Raw genomic sequence first — 24,132 nt, 5'->3', positions numbered from 1 at the left:
TGTGGGCGGCGCCTGTGCTGTATTTACAGTGTTTGGCCCCGCCCCCAGCAGGAGCTCCAGTCTGGTGCAGGAAATGTAGCAGCCTGGTGTTAATAAGCTCTCCACCTGCACCACCACCTCCTCAGCTGCGCTCGTCCTCGCCAGCATCCCTCCTCTCTTTCACGGCTTTTTCCATACCAGGACCGGCGCTCCTTTGCGGCTCTGCGTCGGAACTTCATGGCCGCCACACTGGCGATGAGTGGCGGCGGACAAGAAGACCCCTTCAGTCTGCTGCAGAAGGAAACTCTCCCCCTCGGGTTCCTCTTGGAGGACTCGGTGCTGTTCGGCTTGGACTGCAAGGTTACGGAGAAGAGTGTGCACAGCGATTACGCTCAGGTAACGCGTCAGAAATCACACATTCATGATGAATTTGAGGAATGGGCGTGGCAGTTTTCTTGTAAAGCAGATTTCTATATTTTATTTTACTGCGCACGGACCTCCACCCGGCCCATGTTGTTCTCCTCTTGTTTTCCTCCCTTATCTGCCGGACTGAGCGAGCAGCTGGACGCGGAGCCGAGCCGCTCCGTCTGCATTCGCCGCATGTTTTCGGTGTCCACCAGTTGGCCGCCAGTTGTTGTGTGCGCGGCTCCCCATCATACCAGGCTGACAACTGACTCGAACTGGGGACAAAAAGCTCCCAGCTACTCTAGCCCCTGGTTTGAGTCAGCGGCAGCGGCGTGTGGTGGAGAACAGCTGGTGGATCAGGAGCCCAGAAATAGCCCATCCCCAGCCTGCTGCTGCTGCTGCTGCTGCAGCTGACTGGGAGCGATGGGTGTTTCCCCAGTCCCTTTCATGTTGCCGCTTCACCCTCTGCTGCAGGCTTCTGTAACTTTGCTACAAATCGGATCCTCTGACTTGTGATTTTAGACCACAGGAGGTGTCAGAGTATCCAGATTTGCACCATCACCATCAGCTGTCTGATCTCAGCCTCGCAGGCAGAAGGAGAGTGTGGCCACCGACTATCAATGACTCCTCAATAAATGTTTCTGTGCTGACTGTGGACTAAAACCTTTTGTCTTCCCTGAACAGCAGTGATGGCTAGTTGTGATTGAAGCCCTGTTCATTCATACTGCTGTTATTAAGGGTACACTGGGATGTTCCTCAAACCTAAAGGTGTGTTCTGTGTTTCCACAGGCCAAGTCTGAGATGGACAGGTATCTCTCTCCACAGTCGCTCTCCCTGCTGCCTCCTGCAACAAACCAGCACAAATCACAGAGGGATGGTGCATCAGCCTTGGATCCCTTCTTTGCTGATGATCACACGGGGGCTCCCTACACCCTGAACATGAATCTTTACCTTCCTGATGGTGCCTACCTGCGGATGGGCTTGTGTCAGCAGGCCAGGCCGCCTCAGCATCAGAGCCACACAGGGGTCGCTCACATCAAAACTGAGTCAGCCTCCTCCTGTTTCTCCCCCAACCTGCAGCTGCACAGCCCCAACGGTGCTCCCAACAGTAGCTGCGGTACCCCTGGGCATGGCAGCGTTGCCATGGAAACATCAGCCATAAACATGACGTTGACAGGGTTACCAGATTTCACTAGTGTTTTTAACCACTCAGGAGGCAGCCATGGTGGCAGCTTGGTGCCAGAAGTGTTTGTAAAACAGGAAGTGTCATCACAGTTTGACCACCACCATGACAACAGGAGCTCCATGTTTCAGTTGTTGAACTCTGGCTTGGACCATCACCATGGTAACAGCATGGAGGGCCAGCAGCAGATACACACATCTTCTTCCACGGTCCATGCCCCTTTCCACGATCTGCCCGTAGGCTCTTCTGCATCGCAGGCGTCGGCCAAGCCCCCCTACCGTGGCCTGGATCCTGGGGCCTACACACATCCTCCACCTCAGACTCACCCTCATTTCCTCCAGCAACAGATACCCTACCTGCCTCCTTCCCCGCCAAGCTCAGAGCCCGGCAGCCCGGATAGGCAGAAGGAGCTGCTTCACGCCATGTCGCCTCCGCCATCGTATGCAGCCTCCATTGCCTCCAAGTTGGCGGGTGGTGGTCCTGCACTTGTTCCCGGCCCGGGAGCAGGCAGCATGGCCCTGTCACACACAGCAGGTCCCACCCCAAGCACCAGCCAGGCTGCCATCCTTCCTCCAGCCCCTGCAGCCCCCTCGGCCACGAGTCAGCCAGCCGGGCCAGTTCGCTACAACAGGAGGAACAACCCGGACCTGGAGAAGAGACGGATCCACCACTGTGACTACCCAGGTCAGAGCTGAACACCACACACGCTGTCATTTACTGCTGTTGTTTTGGCCAAACAACAAAACATGGAAAGTAGTGTAACAAATGAATGAAGCTACAACAGAAATGAATTGTTGGACTTGAGGTGATGAAGCAGGAGTTTAGATCTGCTGTTCTCACCAATTGCTGTGGCTGCAAAGTCATTATTATATGTGTGTGTGTGTGTGTGTGTGTGTGTGTGCGTGCGTGTGTGTGTGTGTGTGTGTGTGTGCGTGCGTGTGTGTGTGTGCGTGCGTGCGTGCGTGTGTTTGTTGGATCAGCATTCACTCCTTAAACACATTCACCTGCAGTCACACTTCAATGGTGTCACTGGTTAAAATGGTTTGACTCTCTCTTTCGTGCATGCTGGAGTTGTGTGATGTGCAGCTACTTGTCGGCTGTGTGTCAACGGATCGCCTGTGGCAAAGTGAAAAGCTCACACAGCGTGTCAGGACCAGTCTGGCTTCTGATTTTTAATCCAACCAACCATCAACCTGCACGAGCAGAGTTTCAAATTCTGGCTGAATCCAAATGTAGTTGAAACCTCCAGATCTGGGAGGTTACAAATGTGACCTTGTAGACCAGGTTTACATCCGTATTCGGTCAGAAGATCTGCGACGTGCTGAACCCCCTGAGCTGGATGGGTGTAGTCGGTGGACGAGGTGAAACAGAGCTTGATTCTGTGTGATCGCCGCCGTGTGGCTTTGTGTCATTCTGTGTAAATAGTTTCTTTAAACAGTTGCATTCATCACGTTGGCCGGCTGCTCGTCATTATTACTCAGACACACAAGTCTTTACTGAAGCCTCTCTTTGTTTTCAGGCTGCAAGAAGGTCTACACCAAGTCGTCCCACCTGAAGGCCCACCTCAGGACCCACACCGGTAAGATTCTATTCACCACACTTAGTCAGAAGGGACTCCTCAGAAGAATGACGCTGCTGTGCGACTTGTATTTCGGTGTCGTTGCTTGCACCATGTTGCTAGGCAGTGTTGCTTTCCTGGTATGTGAGTGTAAACGTATCCCATCCATTTCTATCTTCTGCCCAAGATACTCTTCCATCAAAACAGGTGGAAGTGACACACTTCTGCCAGAAGGTGTCTTCAGTTCTGAGCATGTTTCCTGTGAGATTAGATGTTAGCATTAAGGTATAAACACTTCCTGTCTGTGAAGACGTAAAGATTCATCTGGAGCTCCTGGTTCTGCTGCAGCAGCATCGACAACAACCAGACCTTCAGGTGTTCTGACCCCAAACACACCTCGCTGCACCTAAAACAACACAGCTCCTTCGTATGTCCTCACACTCATCAGGACACATACACCTATACACATGCTCTAACACACACATTCACAAATTCACATGCACACGATTGCACTTGTCAGTAATCTGTATGAGATGACTCCTAATGCATTTGGCTCCCTGTGGGAGTCCCCACTCTAATCTCCATCAACATCCATTATTGTGTGTGTGTGTGTGTGTGTGTGTGTGTGTGTGTGTGTGTGTGTGTGTGTGTGTGTGTGTGTGTGTGTGTGTGTGTGTGTGTGTGTGTGTGTGTGTGTGTGTGTGTGTGCGCGCGCGCGCGCGTGTGCCTGCCTGCCTGTAGAGCTGCATTTTTTTCTTGAATGTATTGTGAAAACACCACCCCTCCCCGGTCCTTCTGTCTGTTTGTCTTGGCATCTTCTCATTGTTTCAGTGTTCATGCATTTGTGGCTGTGTGTGAGTGTGCTGAAAGTCATACTGTTGTTGACATTCTGACTACCTAATAGAGGTGTTGTTAAAGTCCTCAGTTCTTTTTGTTTCGAAGGACTAGTTCACTCTCTTTCTCTTTCTCATTTCTTCATATTTCTGCCTGCACAGATAAAAGAAATAAAAGTGTGTGGGTGTGCACGCATGCATGCGCACGCACCCTTTCATCTCCTTCGGTGCTCTTAGCTGTTCCAGTGGAAACTCAGCTGTCTGATCTGTGCTGATCAGTACGGCTCTGTTTTCAGGTATTTGAGCTCTTCTCAAGAGTTTGGGTATATTTGAAAGAGCTGAAGCTGAAATGTGTCTCCAGCTTTACACAGATGAAACTTTAGCCATATCTTGGTGCTGACTTCTAATAATTGTGGCAGCTCTGCTTGCCGGCACCTTTGACTGCTGAGAGCCTGGAGGTGAAGTTCAGAGATTACTGGGGTGGCAGAGTGAAAGAAAGAGTGAAACCATGACAAAAGCAGAAGCCAGATGAGTTTGTGGGAACCTTCTCAGGATGTGTTGTTAGGCAAGTTGACTCCTCAGAAAAGCCAGTTCTCCCAGTTCCTCCTCCCATCTGATGACTCATCCAGTGTGTGTTTGGTGGCTGTGATCATCAGGAGATCAGACCACGGTGGTAAGATGAAGGATACCTCTAATCCTTACTCTGCTCTGCCCTCCTCTAGGTGAGAAGCCCTACAGGTGCACGTGGGAAAACTGTGACTGGCGCTTTGCCCGTTCAGATGAACTGACGCGTCATTACCGGAAGCACACAGGAGCCAAGCCCTTCCAGTGCGCAGTGTGCTCCCGTTCCTTTTCCCGATCGGACCACCTGGCCCTGCACATGAAGAGACACCAGAACTAGCAGCACGTGCACACGCGCCGTCCTCACACACAGAGCACTTAGCCCGTCTGTGGGTCAGGACACAGAACCAGAACCTCCAGTTGTAACTGACAGACATTTCTTTGGATAAAACAATGAAGAATGATGTAATATGAGAAGAAACTCTTCAGGTGTACATTTGTCTGTTCTAACACAACTGGTTCCATCTAAAAATAAGAAGCTTTTGTTGTAAAACTAGTCAGGCCAAACATTCTTACTTCTTGGTTTGTTCCTTTGTTTCTGCAACTGGAATCTCCAGAGTTTGTTATTCATGTTGTTATTACCACATCCTCAGTTTGCACTAGAAAGCATTAGCAAATCTCAGCCTTTTCTCATCTGCTGAAACTGTTGGTCCAGAGAACGCCTTGCTGTTCAGATATTAAAACCTCTGTCCTCCAGAGGGACAGTAGGGACAGAGAGAGGAGAGACAGATTCCTAGTTTCAGATGGAGGAGAAGTGAAGGAGAAGAGAGGTGGATGGTCGCTGAAGTGCAGCAATTACCTGATGAATTATTCATCAAGGACTGTGAGCAGGATGGTGGGAGGTAAACCCATGTTGGATGTTGACGCTCAGGCTCTAATCAGGCGTCTTCAGCAAACATCTGCAGATGTTTCCCTGCTGTCACATGTTTTTTCAACCAAATTCTCATCTCCACCTTCTCAAGTGCCTTGTTTTCAGGTGGATATGTTTGTTCAGCATAGCAGCGCTCCAACCACTGTGGAACCCCCCCCCCCCACACACACACACACACACAACTTACCCTCCCTCAAATGGCATTAGTCTAACTACCCAGGTGATTTCAGGCCGCCTGACCGTCGTCCTGAGACTATTCAGCCACTCACCTGAGGACAAACATGCCCACCCATGTTTTCTTACAGTGTCAATATTGAACATGCTTAGATTTGTAGTTCTGCAGAAATGATTTTTCCTGCCACAAGATTTTCAGTTAAGGCAGTAAAAGCAGTGGTGAGATGCCGTAAAACACTAAAACACTGTAAACCGTCAGCCACACCATCAATCATACCGTCAGTCACACCTTCAGTCCTACTGCCAGTCCCACCATCAGTCGTACAGTCGGTCACACTGTTGGTCACACCGGCAGGCGTGTTTCCTGGTGAACGTATTTATTTGTGCAGCAGTGGGGGGGTCAACACACCAACTGCCCTTTTCCCCAGCAACAATGCCTTAATGTAAATATTTGCACTGTAAATAATAATCTGATTATATTCCATTTGTTTTATTTTGTAAACAAAAAGGGAGAAAAGGGAAAAATGCCCCCAACAGCAACAACTGACCTTTTATTCTTTTAAATATTCTTGTCAAAAATATTGTTTTCTACATTTGTCCTAGATTTTTTTTTTCCTTGCTGAGTAACGTTCCAAAGACAAAAGTTGTTTTTCTTCAACTGAGTGAAGCCCTTCATAATAAAGTCAGAAGACATTTTACAGGTTTCTTCTTCTTTTTCTGCTCCTTTTGATTGTTTAAATGATGTTTTCAGATTCCATATTAGAGAAGCTCAGAAGAAAGACTGAAATCTGCATCATGATGGTTCTGGTCCTCAGTTCTGGTCACTTCAGGGGTGGGAAGATGTGGAGGAGAGCAGCTCTTGTTAAGGACATGCAGCTAACCTGCAGCACCCTTGCTCGTCCATAAACAATAGTCCTTTGACGTCCCACTGAGAGACAATGAACAAGAAAATAAATGTGAGCGCCAGTGGAGGAACCGAGGGGAACCCCAGCACCAACACATGTTCTTGATTGAAGTCACGTATGTGACCCCCACTCTGTTTAATGTACCTCAGATGTCCGGACAGAGCGAAGGTGGAGGGAGAGAGTGAAAGAAGTGAAAGAATCTAAACAAAGGAATCTCTGGAGGGACCCAATCAACCACTTCCGTCCTCCTACATCTCTGCCTGTCCTCCTCCGCTCTTCTTCTTTCATTTCATTTTTCTTCTCTGTCTTTCCTCTGGTGGAAACCTCATCTGTGAGTCCGGGGGCGCTGCTCTGTGGGTCAAAGTGGACTCTGTTCTCATAACCTGCCCCCCCTCAGAGCTGCAGGTTTTCCTCCACAGAAACCTCAGCCAAACTTTTGCTTTCCTTCTCTTCTCTCTCCAATGGGAGATAAGAAAGTGTCTACACTTTATTTCCATGCATGTGGGTTAAATTTAATTGTTCTTTGGGCTCTGTTGCCGTGGCGAGGGGGAGCTACCGCTTCATGTTGTGGATCAACTAAATTAATGTGGCACATCTGGAAGAAAGCTTCTGCTTGCTCCACCCTCTGCTGCGTTGCGTTGGTGTTATTCCCAGTTTCCCTTTGTGTGCATGTAGTGTGTATGAAGGTATAATGTTTCCAGTCTCCGCTCTTGGAGCAGACCACCCACTCAGAAGACCAACAGAAGGACAGCAGGGAGCCCAGAACTCCACACATACATGCAGGTCCTCCAAAGTCAACCTCTCCCAATATTCTCAGAATAGAACATGTTGTTACCAGAGATGGAAGATAACAGAATCTCCGACTCCTTAGAACAAAGATAATAACTGGGGAGGTTTGTTCTGAGGCTCCTTCCATCTTTGGTCCAGGTGAGGCTTCATACTTGCTCAAGCAGCTCGATGTTCCTAACATTCCACCCTGGTGGGTCCAGTTCTCCTTAGAGCTGTTCTGCAGAGTAATTGTGCAGAGGTTTGTGCTGGTGACATGTACCTGTGTGTATGTGTGTTTCTGCATATATGATATTTCAATCACACCAAGGAGTTCAACCATTTTTGTGAGGACAAAATTCTGCTGTTAAAGCAACGCACATTTTAAAAGCTGACAGGAAAACATTGGATTTGAGACTGTTGGGATGATGTTTGAGGTGGAGCATTTCTCCATCACACCTGCTCACTGTTCTCCTGTTGACCATGAGTCACTGTTGGTCTCAGTCTGTGGGTCTCTTCTACCATTGAGACCTTAGCAGAGGTGAAATAGACACCAGCTGGATTATTTAGAAGCTCCATCTTTGTTTTCTTGTTCTAAATTCACATTTGAACCACATCAGGAGGTTCCCCTCAGCTATGATGGATGATGGTCCCTCCTCACTTCTACCCCATCATTCCATCCTAAACACACATGCTGTTAAAATTGTGAAGGAAAAGACCACGCTGGTTTCCATCACAAATGTCCTCTTCCTCTTCCAGTTATCTGGAGACAGAAACATCCTCAGATGCCTTTAAAAGATATCAGCTGATTTCAGATTCAGTTTAAGATTAAAGCAGCATTTACACCCGGACCCTGACTCTGACCCTAATCAGATCTGACCCTGACCCCAACCCTAACCCTGATCTGACCCTAACCATGACCTGACCCTGACCTTAACCTTGTGAAGTGAACCTGAGAACTGATCACAGATCAATGTTACACTTGATCATAGTAACCTTTCTCCTCCAAAACAGAAATAAAAGTATGTAAAAACTTGTTCCTGGTATGAACTTTTGTAGACACCAACCCGAACCTGAAAATATTAAGTGACTGTAGAGGTTTGTGCAGCCTGAACACTGATGTTTCCCACTGATAACCTCAACAGGGCTATGAGGAGCTCTAGCTTCTAAGGAGCAATCAGGCAGGAGAATGAGCTAAGATAAGATAAGATAAGCTAAAATAAGATACACTAAACTGAAATAACTGAGGTAGGCAAAGTTAAAGAGATAAGTTCTGCTGCTGTACGACCAAAGGAAATCCTGATTTCTAAATTTGTACTTTACGCAAGACAACACGTGAGAGTGATGTCAGACAGGATGTACCATCACTGAACACACACATATACACACACATACATGCCTATTCTTTCTTCTACCTGTCCTATCCCCTTCTCCTTCCTCTCTAATTGCTAGCCATCAGCAAGAGGGTCCCCCTACATGAGCCTGGTTCTGCTGAAGGTTTCTTCCTGTTAAAGGGGATTTTTTTCCTGCCGCTGCTGCTTGTTTGGTGGTCAGGCCCTGGGATTCTATAAAGGGTCTAGAGACAATTTTTATTGTAACAGATGCTATATAAATAAATAAAGACTGATTGATTGATTGAGTGATTGAGTGATTGATTGATTGACACATAGTCACTGAACACATGTATACACACACACATACACACACACATTCACTGAACACACATACACAGACACAGTCACTGAACACACATAGGCCCTCTGTCTCGGCAGCTCTAACTTCCCTCAGAATTCAAAACTGATGATGATGATGGAGGAGGAGGGGGAGGAGCAGGAGGAGGATGATTTCACTCTGGAGTCCCACTAACAACACAACTGGTTTCATCTGTGCTCTCCTCACCCTGTCCTGTTCTGTTGTTTAGTCATGACCTGAGTGGGAGAAAGAGTGCAGACACACACACACACACACACACACACATACAGACACACAGCTGGTAGTCATTGGTTCCATGTGTCCATATGCAGTAAGTGTGTGAATCTCTGCAGAGATTTGTGCCGATGTTACTGCATCCCACCACTGAGTGGCAGCAGAGACGTCTTCCATCAGTCAACTGTTGACCTGAATCTGTCTGGCGTTTCCCATTGATGATCATGATCATGAAACTGGGAGGTGTTTGACCTCTGACCTGTGGATGTGAGCAACGTTCACAGATGCTAACAGGAAGTCTCTCCTGTCTCCTGTAACCCTAACCCAGAACAGGCAACACACACACACACACGCTCACACTCACACACACACACACACACGGGCAGGAGCACAACTAATATTTTCTCTGAACGCTTCTTGACCTCCGCAGATGAAATAACAAATCACTAGTGAAGCTGCTTTAATCTCCAGGTTTGGGTTTGCCGCTCGTCCCTCTGTTCAAGAACACATCAGAAAACATCAGCAGCTACTCTGATCCAGCTGAGCAGCACCAGGAGACGGGATGGTTGGAGTTTGCTGCCCTCTTCTGTTCAAATGCGGTACCAGCTCTTGACAGATGATTGACATGGATCATATAGGAAGAACTACTACTTTATTTTCCAACAATGCTAAAGCTGATCCTGGCCAGTATATCCAGTATAAAGACTTGATTAGTGTTTGATACATATGCAGCTTTATTTTTCAGCTGTAAACAATGAAGATGCTGCTTTAAACTGGTTTGACAGGTCAAACACAGTTAAACCATCTGATCACGGCAGGATCAGACAGTCAGTGCAAACAGTTGGTGCAGCAGCAGCAGCAACAGGTTCAACAGGGTTTTGAAAAACAGCAGACAAGTTCTTGACTTCCTGTTTTGCCCAGCAGCAACATTTTAAGGAGAAGAAGCCTGTCAGGGCTGTGATAAATGATACATAAAAACCAATGATCCAATAGTTTCAAAGGGAAATTTTACACACACCCTCACACACACATTGGGTTTGGTTCTGTATTTATTTCACACTCATCCCACTGACACCAGGTCTCCCACCAAGGGAAATTTCTGTGTATGAAGGGTGAGGTTGTCCTTTGTGACCTTTGATCCCAAACGAACCACCCTGTGGTCTTAAGGGTGTGATCTCCTACATGCGATGCCACCTAATGAACAAATTCAGCAGTTGGAGCTGAAGCCCTGAGGAGGTCCTGAGTTCTTGTCAAGGCTTCCAGCTGCTCTCTGGTGAAATGTGAATGTGTCCGATGAGAACAGAAGCTTCAGTGTCACAGCTGAAGCCTCGTTGTGGTCTTAATTCCTCAGGTGCACACATGGATGAAGGCGGACCTAAGGCTGTTTTTGATCTAGTGTTTTGATGTAAATATCCTTTGAATCAACCTTCCTCCTCAGTAAACCACCAAAACGAGGTTATCTGTGGTCTCCAGCTCTTGACCTGCAGCTGTGATGAGTGTGTGTGTGTGTGCTGGGACAGGAAAACTAAAGCCCAGAATATCCTTCCATCAGATGTCCTCATAATTCTTCATCATTTTCATAGATTTTTTCCAACCAAACATCTTCCAGTTGCACGTTCATGAAAACGTTCTGATGTTGGATAACATTCTTTAACAATTATTTTTTAACAATGATGCACTAAAACATTGTTGGTTCTTCACATCTAACTCACCATCAACACAAGTATGAAGATCCCACGGTGAAGCTCTGAAACCAGAGCTTCTCCAGCATCTGAAAGCTATTCTGATCTCTAATGGGACCATCTGACATGTCTGAAGGCTTGTACAGGCAACAGACTTGAACCAAAGCACTTAGATCTTCTCCTGAATCTGGTTATGCTCAAACGCTTTCCTGACCTTCAAACTAACAGGGTGGGCACCAGCACAACAGGACATCACAGTTACTTGCATGCTACAGCAGCAACATCTGAGGGTTTCCACTGGTCTGACGGACATCTACGGTTCTTTGATCAGCAGAACAGGCAGACCCGAATCAGGACGGGTCAAATGTATCAGTTTTCATGTGAAGTGTGAAAATAATCAGCCAGCAACTACGTGATGTAACCATGTTGCTGAAGACGAGAGGTTGTGGTTGAAGAACGGCTACACTCAGAGGCTTACACACCAAAGAGGAATTAGCACGTAACTGTGGAAGAGTGTAAAAAAAAAACCTCACAATCTTGAATCTGAGTAATACACAGTAGACCAATTAGTTCATACAGCACACATCTGCACCAACATCTGCACTTCCAGTGTTTTATATCATTTATGTGTATTTACACAACTTAATTTATATTCAGAACCAAAAGATCAAGCAGCAATGAAGAAACAAAAACCATTATTTGTTTGGGGGTCTGACTGTTGTGTGATGGTGTTTTGAACCACTAATGAGGACAGAAGACATCTGAGAGACCAATGAAAGCAGCTGCAGGATTCATTAATTCAAAGTCCTTCTGTAGCTGCTGTACCGTAATTCTTTTCTGCACTATTGAGTGGAGACAGGGTCAGTGTGCTGCCAGGGGCGGGGCTTCCTGTCACTTGACATTGTTCCTTGATGCAGAATGCAGTAACACCATACATCTGGGTCACAAAAGCCAAACAGTTACAAGCTCATCATCTTACACACAAACAGCAGTTCCACTTTAATGCACACACTTAAAAAACACTTGGATTCCACCAGGAGCACACTGGACATCCCAGGCTGGAATCATGCAGCATGTGAGCTCACCGAGCACACACGGAGCTCCATGCCGAGGAGAGAGATTCAGGTTGTGATGATGAGCCGGAGGAGCTGACGGGATTTTGGTCTGTTCTCCTTCATCTCTGCTTTTGAAAGAGCTGCTGAAGTTATGCTGAGGCCTGAGAACCGTCTCTGCTCCAGGGTGATGACAACACAACAGAAAACAACCACAGGGGACACGTGGGCTTGGCACTGCTATCAACATGAAGACACAGACACAGAGCATGTGTCCTCCTCTTCCTCCTCCTCCTCTTCACTGTGTGGGGGAGCAGTCGTCTAACTCCAGCAGCTCTCTGACCAGTCTTTCTCCAAACTGCGCTCGGCTGTAGCGTTTCACGGCGTAGGCGTCAGACATCTTGTACAGGATGTAAGCGTTGTTGATGGCAATACTGATGCTCAACCAGAACACCTGCTGCCACGTCTTGTTGGGTTTATGGAAGATGAAATATCTGTAGGTGGATAAACAGCTTTAAGACTTTTTAGTCAGCATCTAAAACAATCCTATACATGGACATCTGGACCAACATGGCCACCTGGACCAACATGGCCACCTGGACCTACATGGACATCTGGACCAACATGGCCTAGTAGAACAACATGAATATCTGGACCAACCTGGATGTGACTCTTTTCACCTACTTGCTGTATTTGTCGTCGTATTTGCAGATGTAGCTGAGATGAGCCGCGAACGCCTCCACAGCCAATGGACAGGGGATCTCTCCGCTCTTCCTCTTGATGATCATGCCTGACACATAAAACATGCTTAGTGAGCTAAACCCACCTCACCTATTGCGTGCGTGCAGGTGCATCTGTAAAGCTCCTACCTTGTCTGGTTGGGGAATAACTGTTGGTGAGGAACCTGAAGTGTCCCTTGTTGTACCAGCTGATCAGAGACAAGCTGCCTTTCATCATTATTCGCGATTGGCCACGTTGTGCAGGCGTGGAGCCACAGACCAGCATGCTTTGTGGTAAACCTGTGCAGTCGCTCTTCCTGGTGCTCAGCAGACCACAACAGAAGATATCTGGAGGAGACATGATGGAAAAGCTTTCGGTAAGAAAGCCAACAGGTTGAAATCAACCTTTAACACAGATTATTTCTGATATTCTTGGTGCGGAGGGTCTTTATTTGGGCGGGAAGTCTAAAGATCGAAGATGTAGACCTGCTGGAAGTCTGGAGATCACTTGTTTATGCTGCACCCATTTATCTTGATGCCAGCTGGATGGCTTGTCTTCCACTATCAGGGCTGCATCCGTGATGAGCCACGATAGTGCCTCCCACTGTGAATAACCTCCTCCTCAGACTAATGCCCAGTAATCAGCTCTGCTTATCAAATAATTAATGTATCTTCATGGTCTATGCCTATTCTGTCTTCTACCTGCCCCCGCTTCCCTCTCTGCCCAGCCAGCCATCAACAGGAGAGTCGCCTGTATGAGCCTGGTCCTGCTCAAGGTTTTTTCCTGTTAAATGGGAGTTTTTCCTGCCACTGTTTGTTGGGGGTCAGGCCCTGGGATTCTGTAAAGGGTCTAGAGACAATTTTGACTGTGACAGATGCTGGATTGATTGATTGATTGATTGATTGATTGATTGATTGATTGATTGATTGATTGATTGATTGATTGATTGATTGATTGATTGATTGATTGATTGATTGCACTAACATCATCCATTTGACAGAAACAAAAACAATCATTTCCCAGTCTCATATTTTAGGCTGCCTGATTTGTTGGAGCTTTTCCCAAATAATGTGACTTTTACTGGTTTCCTATCTGGTGCCCTGCAGCTAACTGATGTCAAATGCACAAATGCATGTTGCCATAGTAACTGTATCTTTCACCTGAGGAACAAGGTGGCACGAGCAAGACACCAGCAGTGAGGCCAAAGTCTCCTACCTTGTTCGCTAAATTCAGAGAAGAGGCTGAGACTTGTCATGGACGGCCCGGTGAAGATGATGCTATTCTTCCCAGAAATGTTCTGACACAGCTGCTTGGCCACAAGGCTGTGAAGCTGAGGCTTGTTTTTAAGCGCAGCAAGCCCATCTGAGCCCTGACCTTCCTTCAGGTGGACTGAGATCTGCACAGTGGATAAAACAGGTGAGAGGAGCTACAGTTTCTACTGTGGCTAGCCCTTGTGGTCACTCTGTGGTGGAAGCGACTCAGTTAACAACACTGATATTCCTGTTGGTGTTCATTAGCTGCAGCATTTGCCTAGTTAGCTTTTAGCTACTACGCTTAGTGGGTAAGAGCTGTGCAGGGGCTGATGGAATCTGATTGATTGACTCCATTAGGTCCATTAGGCCTGGTAAAGGCTGGCGGTCAATGTTAACTTGGACACTTTGTTCCATTTAGGAAATAAAGGAAATCTGGCTTTAATAACGATGCTGGAAAGACCTTTCAATGGTTACAGCTACCAAAACTGGACCTTCAACTCCCAGAAAAAGATGAGTTATCATTAGACATTAACCTCAGAATGCTCCATCAGAACCACAGACAAAGAATGGATGGCCTGACCGGTCCTAACCCTAATTCTGGATCCTCTAACCTGACAGATGAAGCCGGTGGATGTGCACTGTCGGACCCACAGGCTGAATTTCCTCTTCTTCCTCTTCCTCAGCTCTCTCTCAGTGCAGGTGGTGATGAAGACAGGATCCTCGTCAATCAAGGGCTCATGAAGAACCTGGAGAGACAGACAGGATGAAGAAGTCCCCACCATCCAAAATAAAAGCACCCGTCACAGGGTCAAATCCCAGACAGCAAGAGGGAGAGACAGAGACAGAGAGAGAAAGAGAAAGAGACAACAGCAGAAACCACAGCCAGCCGCCCACCCTGGTCCTGCTGCTGGTCTTGTTGCTATCAGGTTAGTCTTGTTCACCTAAACCTTCTCAGAACTTGCAAACACTTACAGAACTTGCAGAACAATGCAAACAGCTAAAATATAAGACAATGTCACCAATCAAACAAAGGCTTTGAAAGACGGATGTGGGTCAGACTGGTACTACGAACTTCAACCAAGTCTGAAGGCCGACCAGAGACTGGTGGAACAGCTGTTGGTACAGTTTATGAATGAAGAATTAATTCAATCAACAAAATATGAGCAGATGTTTATAAAAACAGCAAAATGATCCAAAAACGTTGGTTTCAGCATTTAAGTTGCCCAAGAGAACTTCAGCACCCAACAGCATTTGTACGTTAATTGTTTGCATCATTGCAAACAACCATTCAGGCGTTTCCACGTGTCTCCAGCTGTGTACCTGCGTCTGGGAAGGCCTGAAGGTGTGGCTGAATGACTGCTGCAGTGAATCCAGGAAAGGCTGGATCTTGTACAGGCCCTGGTTGCTCCCCTGTGATGGCCTAAATGCCACGATGTGGAAGTACTTGAGGATCTTCTCAAAGCGGGATTGGCTCATTTTGAGGGCGATGCTCCGGTTACTGAAGAAGCCTGAACTCCAGATGCTGAGCACAGATTCACAGCGATGTATGCTGGTGGAGGTGACGAAGCCCAGGAATGCCTTCATCTCCTCAGCTGTCACTGGGTGCCAGCTTTCATCTGAACCATAGCGCTCCTGGAACTTCTTAGCATACATGTTGGTCTGGACAACCATGTTCTGGATGCAATTGTCTGGGACAAAGAGCTGGAAGAAGTCCAAGGCTGTGGCGGTGTCCGGCATCTTCTGAGAGGGTCCTGAATCAGACAAGGAAGGAAACAAGAATGAATACAGCTCTGGGGGTCTACAGTTGGGTCTACAGGTGAGTCTACAGGTGGGTCTACTGGTAGGTCAACAGGGAAATCTACAGGTGGGAATACTGGTGGGTCTACAGGTGGGTCTACTGGTCTCATCATAAGCATTTTGTCTGACAGTTGACCCTGTGGACATCAGGACGCTGAAACTGCTTCATGCATCCATAAAGTTAAACAGTAAATAAACAACTGACCAGCTTCACTGGTCTCCTATAATCTATAGGTGCTACTTCAGGCAGCAGCATGTCACATGGGTGAAGAATAAGTTCCTCCTCTGAGGTCCTGATTGCTCAGATGGGTGAATTAAACTGATAACAGGACAGGACTTCAGCATCGTCTGGAGGGTGAGGAGGAAAAAACTGGAGGGTTCAAGGATGCAGAGCTGAAACATCTAAACCGTGTCGACTAAAAGTGTCATCACTGGAATTCTAATAAACCTGAAAGTGAAATCCACATGTCCTCACAGAAGATCCTCTAAGACAACCTGACTCAGCACCACTTGTTCTGGGAACAGGACAAAAATACAGCAGGAGACAAAATTCTGACAGGTCTAAACCTTCCTGAAAACTGGCCATAAATCCAGATTACAGCTTTCAGACACAGAGACTCGTCATGCCTCTTCCTTCCTTTACAACAACAATTTTTTAAACCTCTTACATAAAGTGAATGATTAATATTGGACTTGTATAAGCTGTGCTGATGGACCAACATCTGTCCACAGGAGTTTTTATAGCAATTAGGATCGAGAGATTAGTCAGCAGCTCAGATTTACGTCTCGGATAAATTTACAAATGTTCAAATCCCAGATTGAGACATAATAACATCTAGAAAACACAAAAGCTGTGAAATCATGTCTCATTTTTCCAAACATATCAGATGATCTAGAGGAAATGAAGAAATGACTCTTTCTCAGTCCTCAGTCCTCAGCTTCAGGCAGCAGGATGCTGAGAGGACAAGTATAAAGTGACCACACTGGTGACATGGATGGACCAAACCTGCCTCTGTATTCCCATAGACTCAAAATGAAAACACTTCTGAGAGCATTAGAACTCGTCGTATTCTCCCACCAGGGATAGACGGAAGCAACAACAGACAGAGCAGCGTGTGGGTGTAAAGTGGTGAAGGGGGGGTCAGAGATGGAGGGGGACAGACAGAGGGAGGGAAGGACAGAGAGGGAGGTGGACATATGGGGAGGGAGAGACAGAGATGGAGGGGGATGAGGGGCAGAGAGGGAGGGGGACAGAGGGAGGGAGGGACAGAGAAAATTAGGGACAGAGAGGGAGGAGGATGGACAGCGAGGGAGGGGGACAGAGATGGAAGAGGACAGAGAGAGGGGGGACAGAGAGGGAGGGGAACAGACAGGGAGGAGGAGAAAGAGATGAGGGGGCAGAGGGGGGGACAGAGGGGGATCTACAGAGAGGGAGGAGGACAGACAGGGAGGGGGCATAGGGGGAGGGACAGGGACAGGGACAGGGAGAAGGAGAAGGAAGGAGAGAAAAGAGAGGGAGCAGGACAGAGATGGCAGGTGACAGACATGGAGGGGGAGGGACATAGAGGAGGGAGAGAAAAGAGAGGGAGGGGGACAGACAGGGACAGAGAGGGAGCAGGACAGAGAGCGAGGGGGCAGAAGAGGAGTGACAGAGAGAGGGAGGAACTTACAGGGAGGGGGAGACCGAGATGAAGGGAGATAGAGGAGACACAATAGTAGGGGGGAAACAGACAGGCAGAGAGGGACAGACAAAGCTAGGGGACGGAGGGATGGGGGAGACAGTGAGGGAGGGGGACAGACAAGGAGGGACAGAGAGGGTGAGACGGCCGGGTGCAGTTCTAGCAGAAGCAATGCTATGGAGTTAGGTTCCATGTCATGTGGACAAAATCCACCATGTGTATTCAGTGCCTTCTGCAGTCGTGAACATGAAAAGGTGCACACACGGCTTCTATCTGTGTTTTTTTCCACACGCACACACGTGTGTGCGAACAACGGAACGGTTTCGGCCTCTACATAAATGGTTGCTGCAGTATGACAACATGACAGTGACTGGCGTCAGAATGGAAACCAGTTAAGAACCGGTCCTACCATGACCCTCCGTCCTCACCGTGAGTGTCTTTGTACGGCGGTACGGTGACATCTTGCAGGACCTCCGTCCAACCCTCCTCCTCTGCCCGATTGGGACAGATGGAGCCCGGGGGGCCGACTCCAGCACTGCCACCTGGACCCCAGCCCTGCCCTATTTCCTTGTCGCCCCGTTTCTGGTGGTGATGCTTCGGCTGCTGCTGCTCCTCCTCTCCTACCTCTGCGATGTAGTTTTCGGAGTCCGAGTCCCCGGAGGTGCTGTAGAAGGGGTTATCGCTGCTGTCGTCCCCGGACTCGCCGAACACGTCGTCGGATATCTGCAGGCTCTCGTACCGGGAGCGGGCCGCCTCCAGCAGGGACAGCGCCTTCCGCCCGCACTCCGCCATCTCTGTAACGATGCTGTGTGCTCTCCTGTTCCTCCCTCTTTTATCTGACAGGCGATGTAGAGTCCCGGCTCCTTCCCGGGACTGGGACAGGGAGGCCGGTGATCAGGGGCGTGTAGGTGCAGGGGAACGTGTCCGCCTCAAGGGTACAGAGCAACGGGCCGACAGTGGCGACAGCATCCGGGTTGGATGAGAGAAGCAGAGACAGTAGAGAGGAGTGGCTGCTGCTGCATCACCTGACCGCAGCAGGCGGCTCCTACAGCCAATAAGGCCCAGGGTCTCATCATGGACAGGAGTGTCTGCAGGAGTTGGAAGGTTGGACTCAGGTGGAGGAATCAAGCGTGAAACACAGAAGAAGCCATGTTCACTGTTCACAATCGTCAGTGTAAACATCTGCAGTTTGAAACCTCGGACATGAGCTAATGGTCATTCAGAAAAACAATTATTTTATTTTATATAAAGGGGCATCATTCACAAAAATAAAACATAGAATATGCACGCGTTTTTAAAGCAAATTAAACTCTAGTGCCCAATGTGCACATTTAGCATCTTTGTGCGATATTGTAGTTCAATCCTAGGACCCTGGTTGTGTTGAACCCAAGTTCTGCTATTTACATTCTGTATTTGATGATGTAAGTGTGATTAAACATGATGGAGCTCTTGTTGGAGTCCGTACACCATCTTAAAGTCAACTTTAATAGTATATATGTCCCCAATCTTACAGAAGATGGAGACAAATGTACGTATCCATCATCCACAGCTCCAGGGGTACCAGCGTTGTACCGCGTATCACCTATGGGGGCGCTGTGGTCTATTGGAAATCTGTCTCGAGGAGTTCCTTCTTCGTTGATCCTTTGCCATGTTTGCGGAAGCTTATTCAAGGCTATTTGGAGACTTTAGTTTTCGCATGTTGTAGCAAATCTGTGTTTTGTAATCCGGCATGAATCTACCGAAGGGACCAGAGTCGTTGTGCTTCGACAAAGATATTTTCATCAGGGTAAGAAGATGTTCACATTAGCTCTAATCATGCCCCAACCATATTAGCGTAGATGTAATGGCAAAGTAGGTAGCATTCGCTAGCTAGGTGACTACCTGTTCATGGTGCTTTTTCATTTTACTGGCACTTTTATCACCAGTATATTATTAACGCTGTATTGCTGCGTGGCATTAAATACCGACTTAACTTTGCAATGTTTCTGTTTTTGACCGCCTCTTGAATCCTTTGGTCTCGGTCTGTAGGATGACTTCGACGTTGATCAGTTCGTGGCTGAGTGTCGGAAACAGGTCCAGCTGGAGGAGATGAGGGAGGACCTGGAGCTTTACTACAAGCTGCTGAAGACGGCCATGGTGGAACTCATCAATAAGGACTATGCCGACTTTGTAAATCTATCCACTAATCTGGTCAGTCAATACCCGATTAAAACATGGATAAGTTCGAACATCACTGTTTATGTCTGTTAATAACTATTTGTGTGACAAGTATAAAATAGAATTTACCAGTCCTGACACTTTTAGAAACACAACCTTTAATCCACTGTAAAGCATCTTTAGTGCCAACAGGACCTGTACAGCAACTCCAGTACTGATGATTAAATCAAGTACATTGTGAAGTACTCAGCCGTCAGGAGGGTTAAGGGTTATATAGGGGTATAATAGCACAACATTTTTTTCTTACCACAGGTGGGAATGGACAAAGCCCTAAATCAACTCTCTGTGCCATTAGGGCAGTTACGAGAAGAGGTCCTGGTACGTGTCTAATGAGTATCAGTTAATGTAAGTTTGGATGATTTCTAATAACTGATGTGTGTGACAGAGTCTCCGGTCGTGTGTGAGTGGTGTTATTCAGGCTATAGACGACCAACTGTTCAAACATGAAGATCTGCAGAAGAAAAAGGTTTGTCTTATTACAATTCTGACATTAGGGAACCATTTTTATGCAGGTTCTGAATCACCCATCTCACTACTTTACCAGTATGCACATGAATCCATTCGACCTTTGAAGTGAGCGAAGTAAGCGTTTTAGTCAGACTAGTTTAAATTAATAGTTTTGATCAGCTTTTCAGTTTTTAAGTATTCTGGGAAATGTTCATAATTGATGAGCTGATTTTTTTTTTTTTTAAATATAATTGCTAGGTGTGTGTAATGAGGCTGATTCAGGTGGTCCGCTCAGTGGAGAAGATAGAGAAGATTCTTCACTCACAGAGCTCCAAGGAATCAGGCTCTCAGGAAAACAGGTAAGAATGAATATTTACATTTTCTCTGGCAAAGGTGGCTTGGGCTCAGAATTTGAACAACACTTGAATACTCTCCACAGGCTGAAAGTGTGTGTGTTTGCGTGTGTGCAGCTCATTGTTAGCAGGTCAGATCCTGGAGAGAATCGCAACAGAGTTTAATCAGCTGCAGTTCCACGCTGTGCAGAGCAAAGGCATTCCGCTGCTGGACAAAGTCAGACCTGTAAGTGTTTATCGGTCAGTCAGTCTGGAAGTTATTAGTTATTAGCCATTATTCACTTAGCCAGTCAATAAGTCTGTTTGTCTGGTATCACAGAGTTTACTGGGGAAAGCTCATGTCCTTTAAGGACATCTTTTCTGTGCATCATGAAGCATTTTTGCTAGTCATAAGTGAATCATTCAGAAGGTTCTGTGTGTGCCAGCGTATTGCAGGGATCACCTCCATGCTGCAGCAGTCATTGGAGGGTCTGCTGATTGAGGGTTTGCAGTCATGTAATGTGGACATAGTGCGTCACTGCCTGAGGACATACGCCACCATAGACAAGACCCGAGATGCCGAGGCTCTTGTAGGACAGGTGCTGGTCAAACCATACATGGATCAGGTAAACACTCCACAGTAAGAAGTTTGGCATTGAACCATCAGCTAAGATGTTTGTTGACTGGTTCTGTCTCTCCTCTTTAGGTGATCGTAGAAGACGTAGTCACCTCTAGTCCAAATGGTCTAGAGAAGATGTACTCCAGACTGTTGGAGTTTGTTCCTCATCACTGTAGACTGCTTAGAGAGGTGACTGGAGGGGTGGTCTGCAGGTACTGGTATGAATAATGAATCAAATGGTGGTGGGAGGTTAATTTGACATGTGATGTTGCCTCACTGTGCAGTGACAGAGCTGACACAGTGCCAGGTTATGATTTCCTGGTGAACTCTGTGTGGCCTGAGATGATCCAAGCAATAGAAGAGAGATTGTCCTACCTGTTCAACCCGGGGAACCCTGAAGTCTTTTATGAGGTATATGTCTCCAAGTGAGGCAAGTCTGATTCTCTGCTACACAGGTTAGCTTTAACTTCATCTGTGGCTTTTCTCCAGAGGTACAGCATCAGCATGGAGTTTGTACGGAAGTTTGAGCGTCAGTGCAGTTCACAGGCTAGTGTGAAGAGGCTGAGAGCGCATGTGTCCTACGCCAGCTTCCACAACAGATGGAACCTGCCCGTCTACTTTCAGCTACGGTGCATCAACTTTCCTGTCCTTTATGGGGAACTCAGTCGATATTAAACCCACAAGTCAAGAGTCATACCTAAAGTCACACAGCATCTGTCATTCCTTTGTCATCAAAACCTCTTTTTGTGATGTTTATCTTTTTTATATTTTGATACAAGCAGACCAACAATCTACACATGTGAAACATCATTCACCTGAGAAGGGAGCTTGACTTGACACACAAACACACACACACGTATGGTAAAGGGCGTGTGTCATCATTTTAGATCAGTTTGTACAGAAGGTCAATATTTTCAAACACATCTGAGGGTTTTCATGGAATCAGCACATGTGGATCACATCTGGGGCAGCTGGGGATGAGCTCTCTCTGTCTAGCTGTCTGTCTCTATTTGTCTACCTGTCTCTATCTATCTCTGTCTCATCTCTGCATCCCTTCTTGTTTTTCAGGTACAAAGACATAGCAGGACATCTGGAGAAGACCATAAGTGAGGGACTTCAAGCAGCACCTGGTGGGTTTATCATTTTCCATCATGAGCATCAATTCTTCATGAATTTTAGCTGCATTAACTGTGTGTGTTGCAGTGGGAAGTATGTTCCACCTGCAGGTATCTGAGGTCCTCTGGTTCTGTTTGATGAGATGCTGGTCTGACAGAGTCTATCTGCCACCTCTGGCTCATCGCCTGTGGAAGCTCACGCTGCAGCTCCTCGCTCGATATGCTAAATTTCTTGATGAGGTAATGTTACATACTCCAACAGACAAATCCATAGTTTGCTTTGGTATGTAAGGGTTTTAGTTTTTAAAGGTGTGATGAAACATTGAGACTTTTCTTGATGGTTTCTTCAGGTTTTGACAAAGCCTTCAGTCATGGAGCTGACCAAAGAGCCCTGCAGGCCTCTACCCAGCTCAGCTTCCTCCACCTCCAGCCGAACGTCAGTGGATGAAGGTGGCAGTGAGGGTGGGGGGCCCATCTCCCTGTCCACCAAACAGCTGGTTTACATCGCAGCAGATATCCAGAAGCTCCAGGAAAAAGTATTCAAATTTAACATGTGTATTCACATCCAATGAAGCCCCCCTACTTATTGCTTCATGTTTTTGGAAGATGTCAGACTTGTCAGAGGTGGTCAGACGGAGGCTGGAGGCCATCGCATTCAAAAACTTTGCTGTTGTGGATGGTGGGTGACTGAACCTCCATTAAATTCTATTCTACCTTCATGATCATTACAATTTTAAAGATGCAGGCAAGCCTTTTGGACCGGAATATGCTACTGAGGCCGCCATGTTGATCAGGCTGTTCAATTAGCTTTTCTCTTCTCTGCTAGCTGCCCTGTTTGACTCCAGGGCTCGTCTGTCTAGCAGCGTCCCGTCTCTGAACAGCAGGATGAGCCAGCATCTGACCGAGCGCTGCTGTCGCTTCCTGAAGAGCGCCGCTGAGGTTCCACGCCTCTACCGACGAACCAACAAGGTAAGGCGCGCTGTGGCTGTGGAGCTCTGATCTTCTCTGCCTCGTCACGATTGGCTGTGCAGCATCTTGCATCTGAGCTTGTGTCACTCGGTAAACTTCAGCATCTGTTGTGATGTTAATGACACAGTCGTCCTCATGTCTGAGTTTTAGGAGGACGTGTGGTTGTTGTGACACAAGGGCTGAACAGGAAATGTTGTTCAACCTGTCTGAACAGGAAGTTCCTGTGCTTGCATCAGCCTACATGGACAACGCCTTACGACCTTTACATCAGCTACTGACTGACTCGATGGGGCTGGTGACCCCTTCCACCACGCACGAGTGGCTGCATGTGGCGCTGTCTGAGTGCACGCAGAGGTGAATGACACTCCTCAACCCGTAGTCCTGTTTACATGGCCATACATTCCAAAGAACGTAATGAAACTGTGTTTGCTGTCCATTCAGATACTATGAGACCATCTCAGAGGTCCTGAGCTCTGTGAGAAAGATGGAGGAAAGTCTGAAAAGACTGAAACAAGCCAGAAAAGGCGCCACCACAGCCGCCACAGCCGGAGCCAATGGTGGACCCACAGATGACGGCAAGATCCGGCTTCAGCTGGCACTAGATGTGGAATATCTGGGGGAGCAGGTATGATCATGGAACATGTGAGAAACCTGTTAGAAAGCAGAAGAACTTTCGATGCACGCTCTTATTCTTCCTTCCGCTGTCTCAGATTCAGAAGATGGGTCTTCAACCTGGTGACATCTCCATGTTTTCCACTCTGATGGATCTGGTGAAAGAGGCCAGAGAACTTGCTGAGTAGAACTTGTGAAACTGCTCTGCTGCCGGGCTGCAGTCCTTATGTCACCATTATCCGACCGTAACAGAAACATCTTTAGTTGTGGATGTGAATGATCATGAGGATTCTGGCTTTCACTGTTCTTCAGCAAAGCACCAATCAGGATGTCAAATGCCAGAGAGAATATGCTTTAATGTCTAATGTTCAAAGGTACTTTGTCTAAATAAAAGCTGAATATTATTAATTGATAAATA

General features: G+C 47.2%; 3 protein-coding genes across 4 annotated transcripts; 2 read left to right on the top strand and 1 right to left on the bottom strand.

Moving 5' to 3' along the window:
• The first annotated feature begins 68 nt into the window (after window positions 1-68).
• klf5a (Kruppel like factor 5a) lies at window positions 69-6,318 on the top strand. The gene is made up of 4 exons (XM_011602975.2): window positions 69-375; window positions 1,174-2,251; window positions 3,087-3,146; window positions 4,681-6,318. Exons 1-4 carry the CDS (start codon window positions 217-219, stop codon window positions 4,857-4,859), a joined length of 1,476 nt encoding a protein of 491 aa, XP_011601277.1. The 5' UTR covers window positions 69-216; the 3' UTR covers window positions 4,860-6,318.
• A 5,183-nt stretch (window positions 6,319-11,501) lies between these two features.
• Window positions 11,502-18,956, bottom strand: pgbd5 (piggyBac transposable element derived 5). The gene is made up of 7 exons (XM_011602976.2): window positions 17,832-18,956; window positions 15,248-15,678; window positions 14,539-14,673; window positions 13,890-14,070; window positions 12,824-13,021; window positions 12,639-12,744; window positions 11,502-12,448 (listed from the first exon to the last, which is right to left on the bottom strand). The coding sequence occupies exons 1-7, from the start codon at window positions 18,193-18,195 to the stop codon at window positions 12,253-12,255; spliced, it is 1,611 nt and encodes a 536-aa protein (XP_011601278.1). The 5' UTR covers window positions 18,196-18,956; the 3' UTR covers window positions 11,502-12,252.
• Window positions 18,957-19,015: 59 nt separating this feature from the next.
• cog2 (component of oligomeric golgi complex 2) lies at window positions 19,016-24,130 on the top strand. 2 transcript variants are annotated; one of them, XM_003963761.3, is made up of 18 exons: window positions 19,017-19,189; window positions 19,432-19,593; window positions 19,873-19,938; window positions 20,006-20,086; window positions 20,326-20,426; window positions 20,538-20,646; window positions 20,846-21,025; window positions 21,106-21,230; window positions 21,303-21,429; window positions 21,508-21,647; window positions 22,087-22,148; window positions 22,222-22,373; window positions 22,484-22,669; window positions 22,740-22,812; window positions 22,960-23,102; window positions 23,317-23,456; window positions 23,544-23,727; window positions 23,813-24,130. In XM_003963761.3, the coding sequence occupies exons 1-18, from the start codon at window positions 19,133-19,135 to the stop codon at window positions 23,900-23,902; spliced, it is 2,178 nt and encodes a 725-aa protein (XP_003963810.1). In that variant the 5' UTR covers window positions 19,017-19,132; the 3' UTR covers window positions 23,903-24,130. The 2 variants fall into 2 exon arrangements, with proteins under 2 accessions (XP_029690927.1, XP_003963810.1); XM_029835067.1 differs by lacking the exons at window positions 23,544-23,727; window positions 23,813-24,130 and having other exon boundaries at window positions 19,016-19,189; window positions 23,253-23,395.
• The last annotated feature ends 2 nt before the right edge of the window (window positions 24,131-24,132 follow it).

The sequence above is a fragment of the Takifugu rubripes genome, chromosome 4 (genome assembly GCF_901000725.2).
Source record: "Takifugu rubripes chromosome 4, fTakRub1.2, whole genome shotgun sequence".
In the NCBI taxonomy this organism is placed as follows: Eukaryota; Metazoa; Chordata; class Actinopteri; order Tetraodontiformes; family Tetraodontidae; genus Takifugu; species Takifugu rubripes.
The sequence above is the reverse complement of the archived record's forward strand: the minus strand, read 5'-3'. Positions and strand labels throughout refer to the sequence as shown.

Bases quoted from the DNA above. Each gene is read 5' to 3' on its own strand.
- pgbd5 (XM_011602976.2), bottom strand. From the start codon at position 18,195: ATGGCGGAGTGCGGGCGGAAGGCGCTGTCCCTGCTGGAGGCGGCCCGC. The intron at 13,022-13,889 runs GTAGGAGACTTT...TGTCTCCTCCAG, and splicing joins CTCTGAATTTAGCGAACAAG to ATATCTTCTGTTGTGGTCTG. The intron at 12,745-12,823 runs GTAGGAGCTTTA...TTTATGTGTCAG, and splicing joins TTATTCCCCAACCAGACAAG to GCATGATCATCAAGAGGAAG.
- cog2 (XM_003963761.3), top strand. From the start codon at position 19,133: ATGAATCTACCGAAGGGACCAGAGTCGTTGTGCTTCGACAAAGATATT. The intron at 21,648-22,086 runs GTGCATCAACTT...CTTGTTTTTCAG, and splicing joins CCCGTCTACTTTCAGCTACG to GTACAAAGACATAGCAGGAC. The intron at 22,670-22,739 runs GTATTCAAATTT...TGTTTTTGGAAG, and splicing joins TCCAGAAGCTCCAGGAAAAA to ATGTCAGACTTGTCAGAGGT.
- klf5a (XM_011602975.2), top strand. From the start codon at position 217: ATGGCCGCCACACTGGCGATGAGTGGCGGCGGACAAGAAGACCCCTTC. The intron at 376-1,173 runs GTAACGCGTCAG...GTGTTTCCACAG, and splicing joins TGCACAGCGATTACGCTCAG to GCCAAGTCTGAGATGGACAG. The intron at 2,252-3,086 runs GTCAGAGCTGAA...CTTTGTTTTCAG, and splicing joins CCACCACTGTGACTACCCAG to GCTGCAAGAAGGTCTACACC.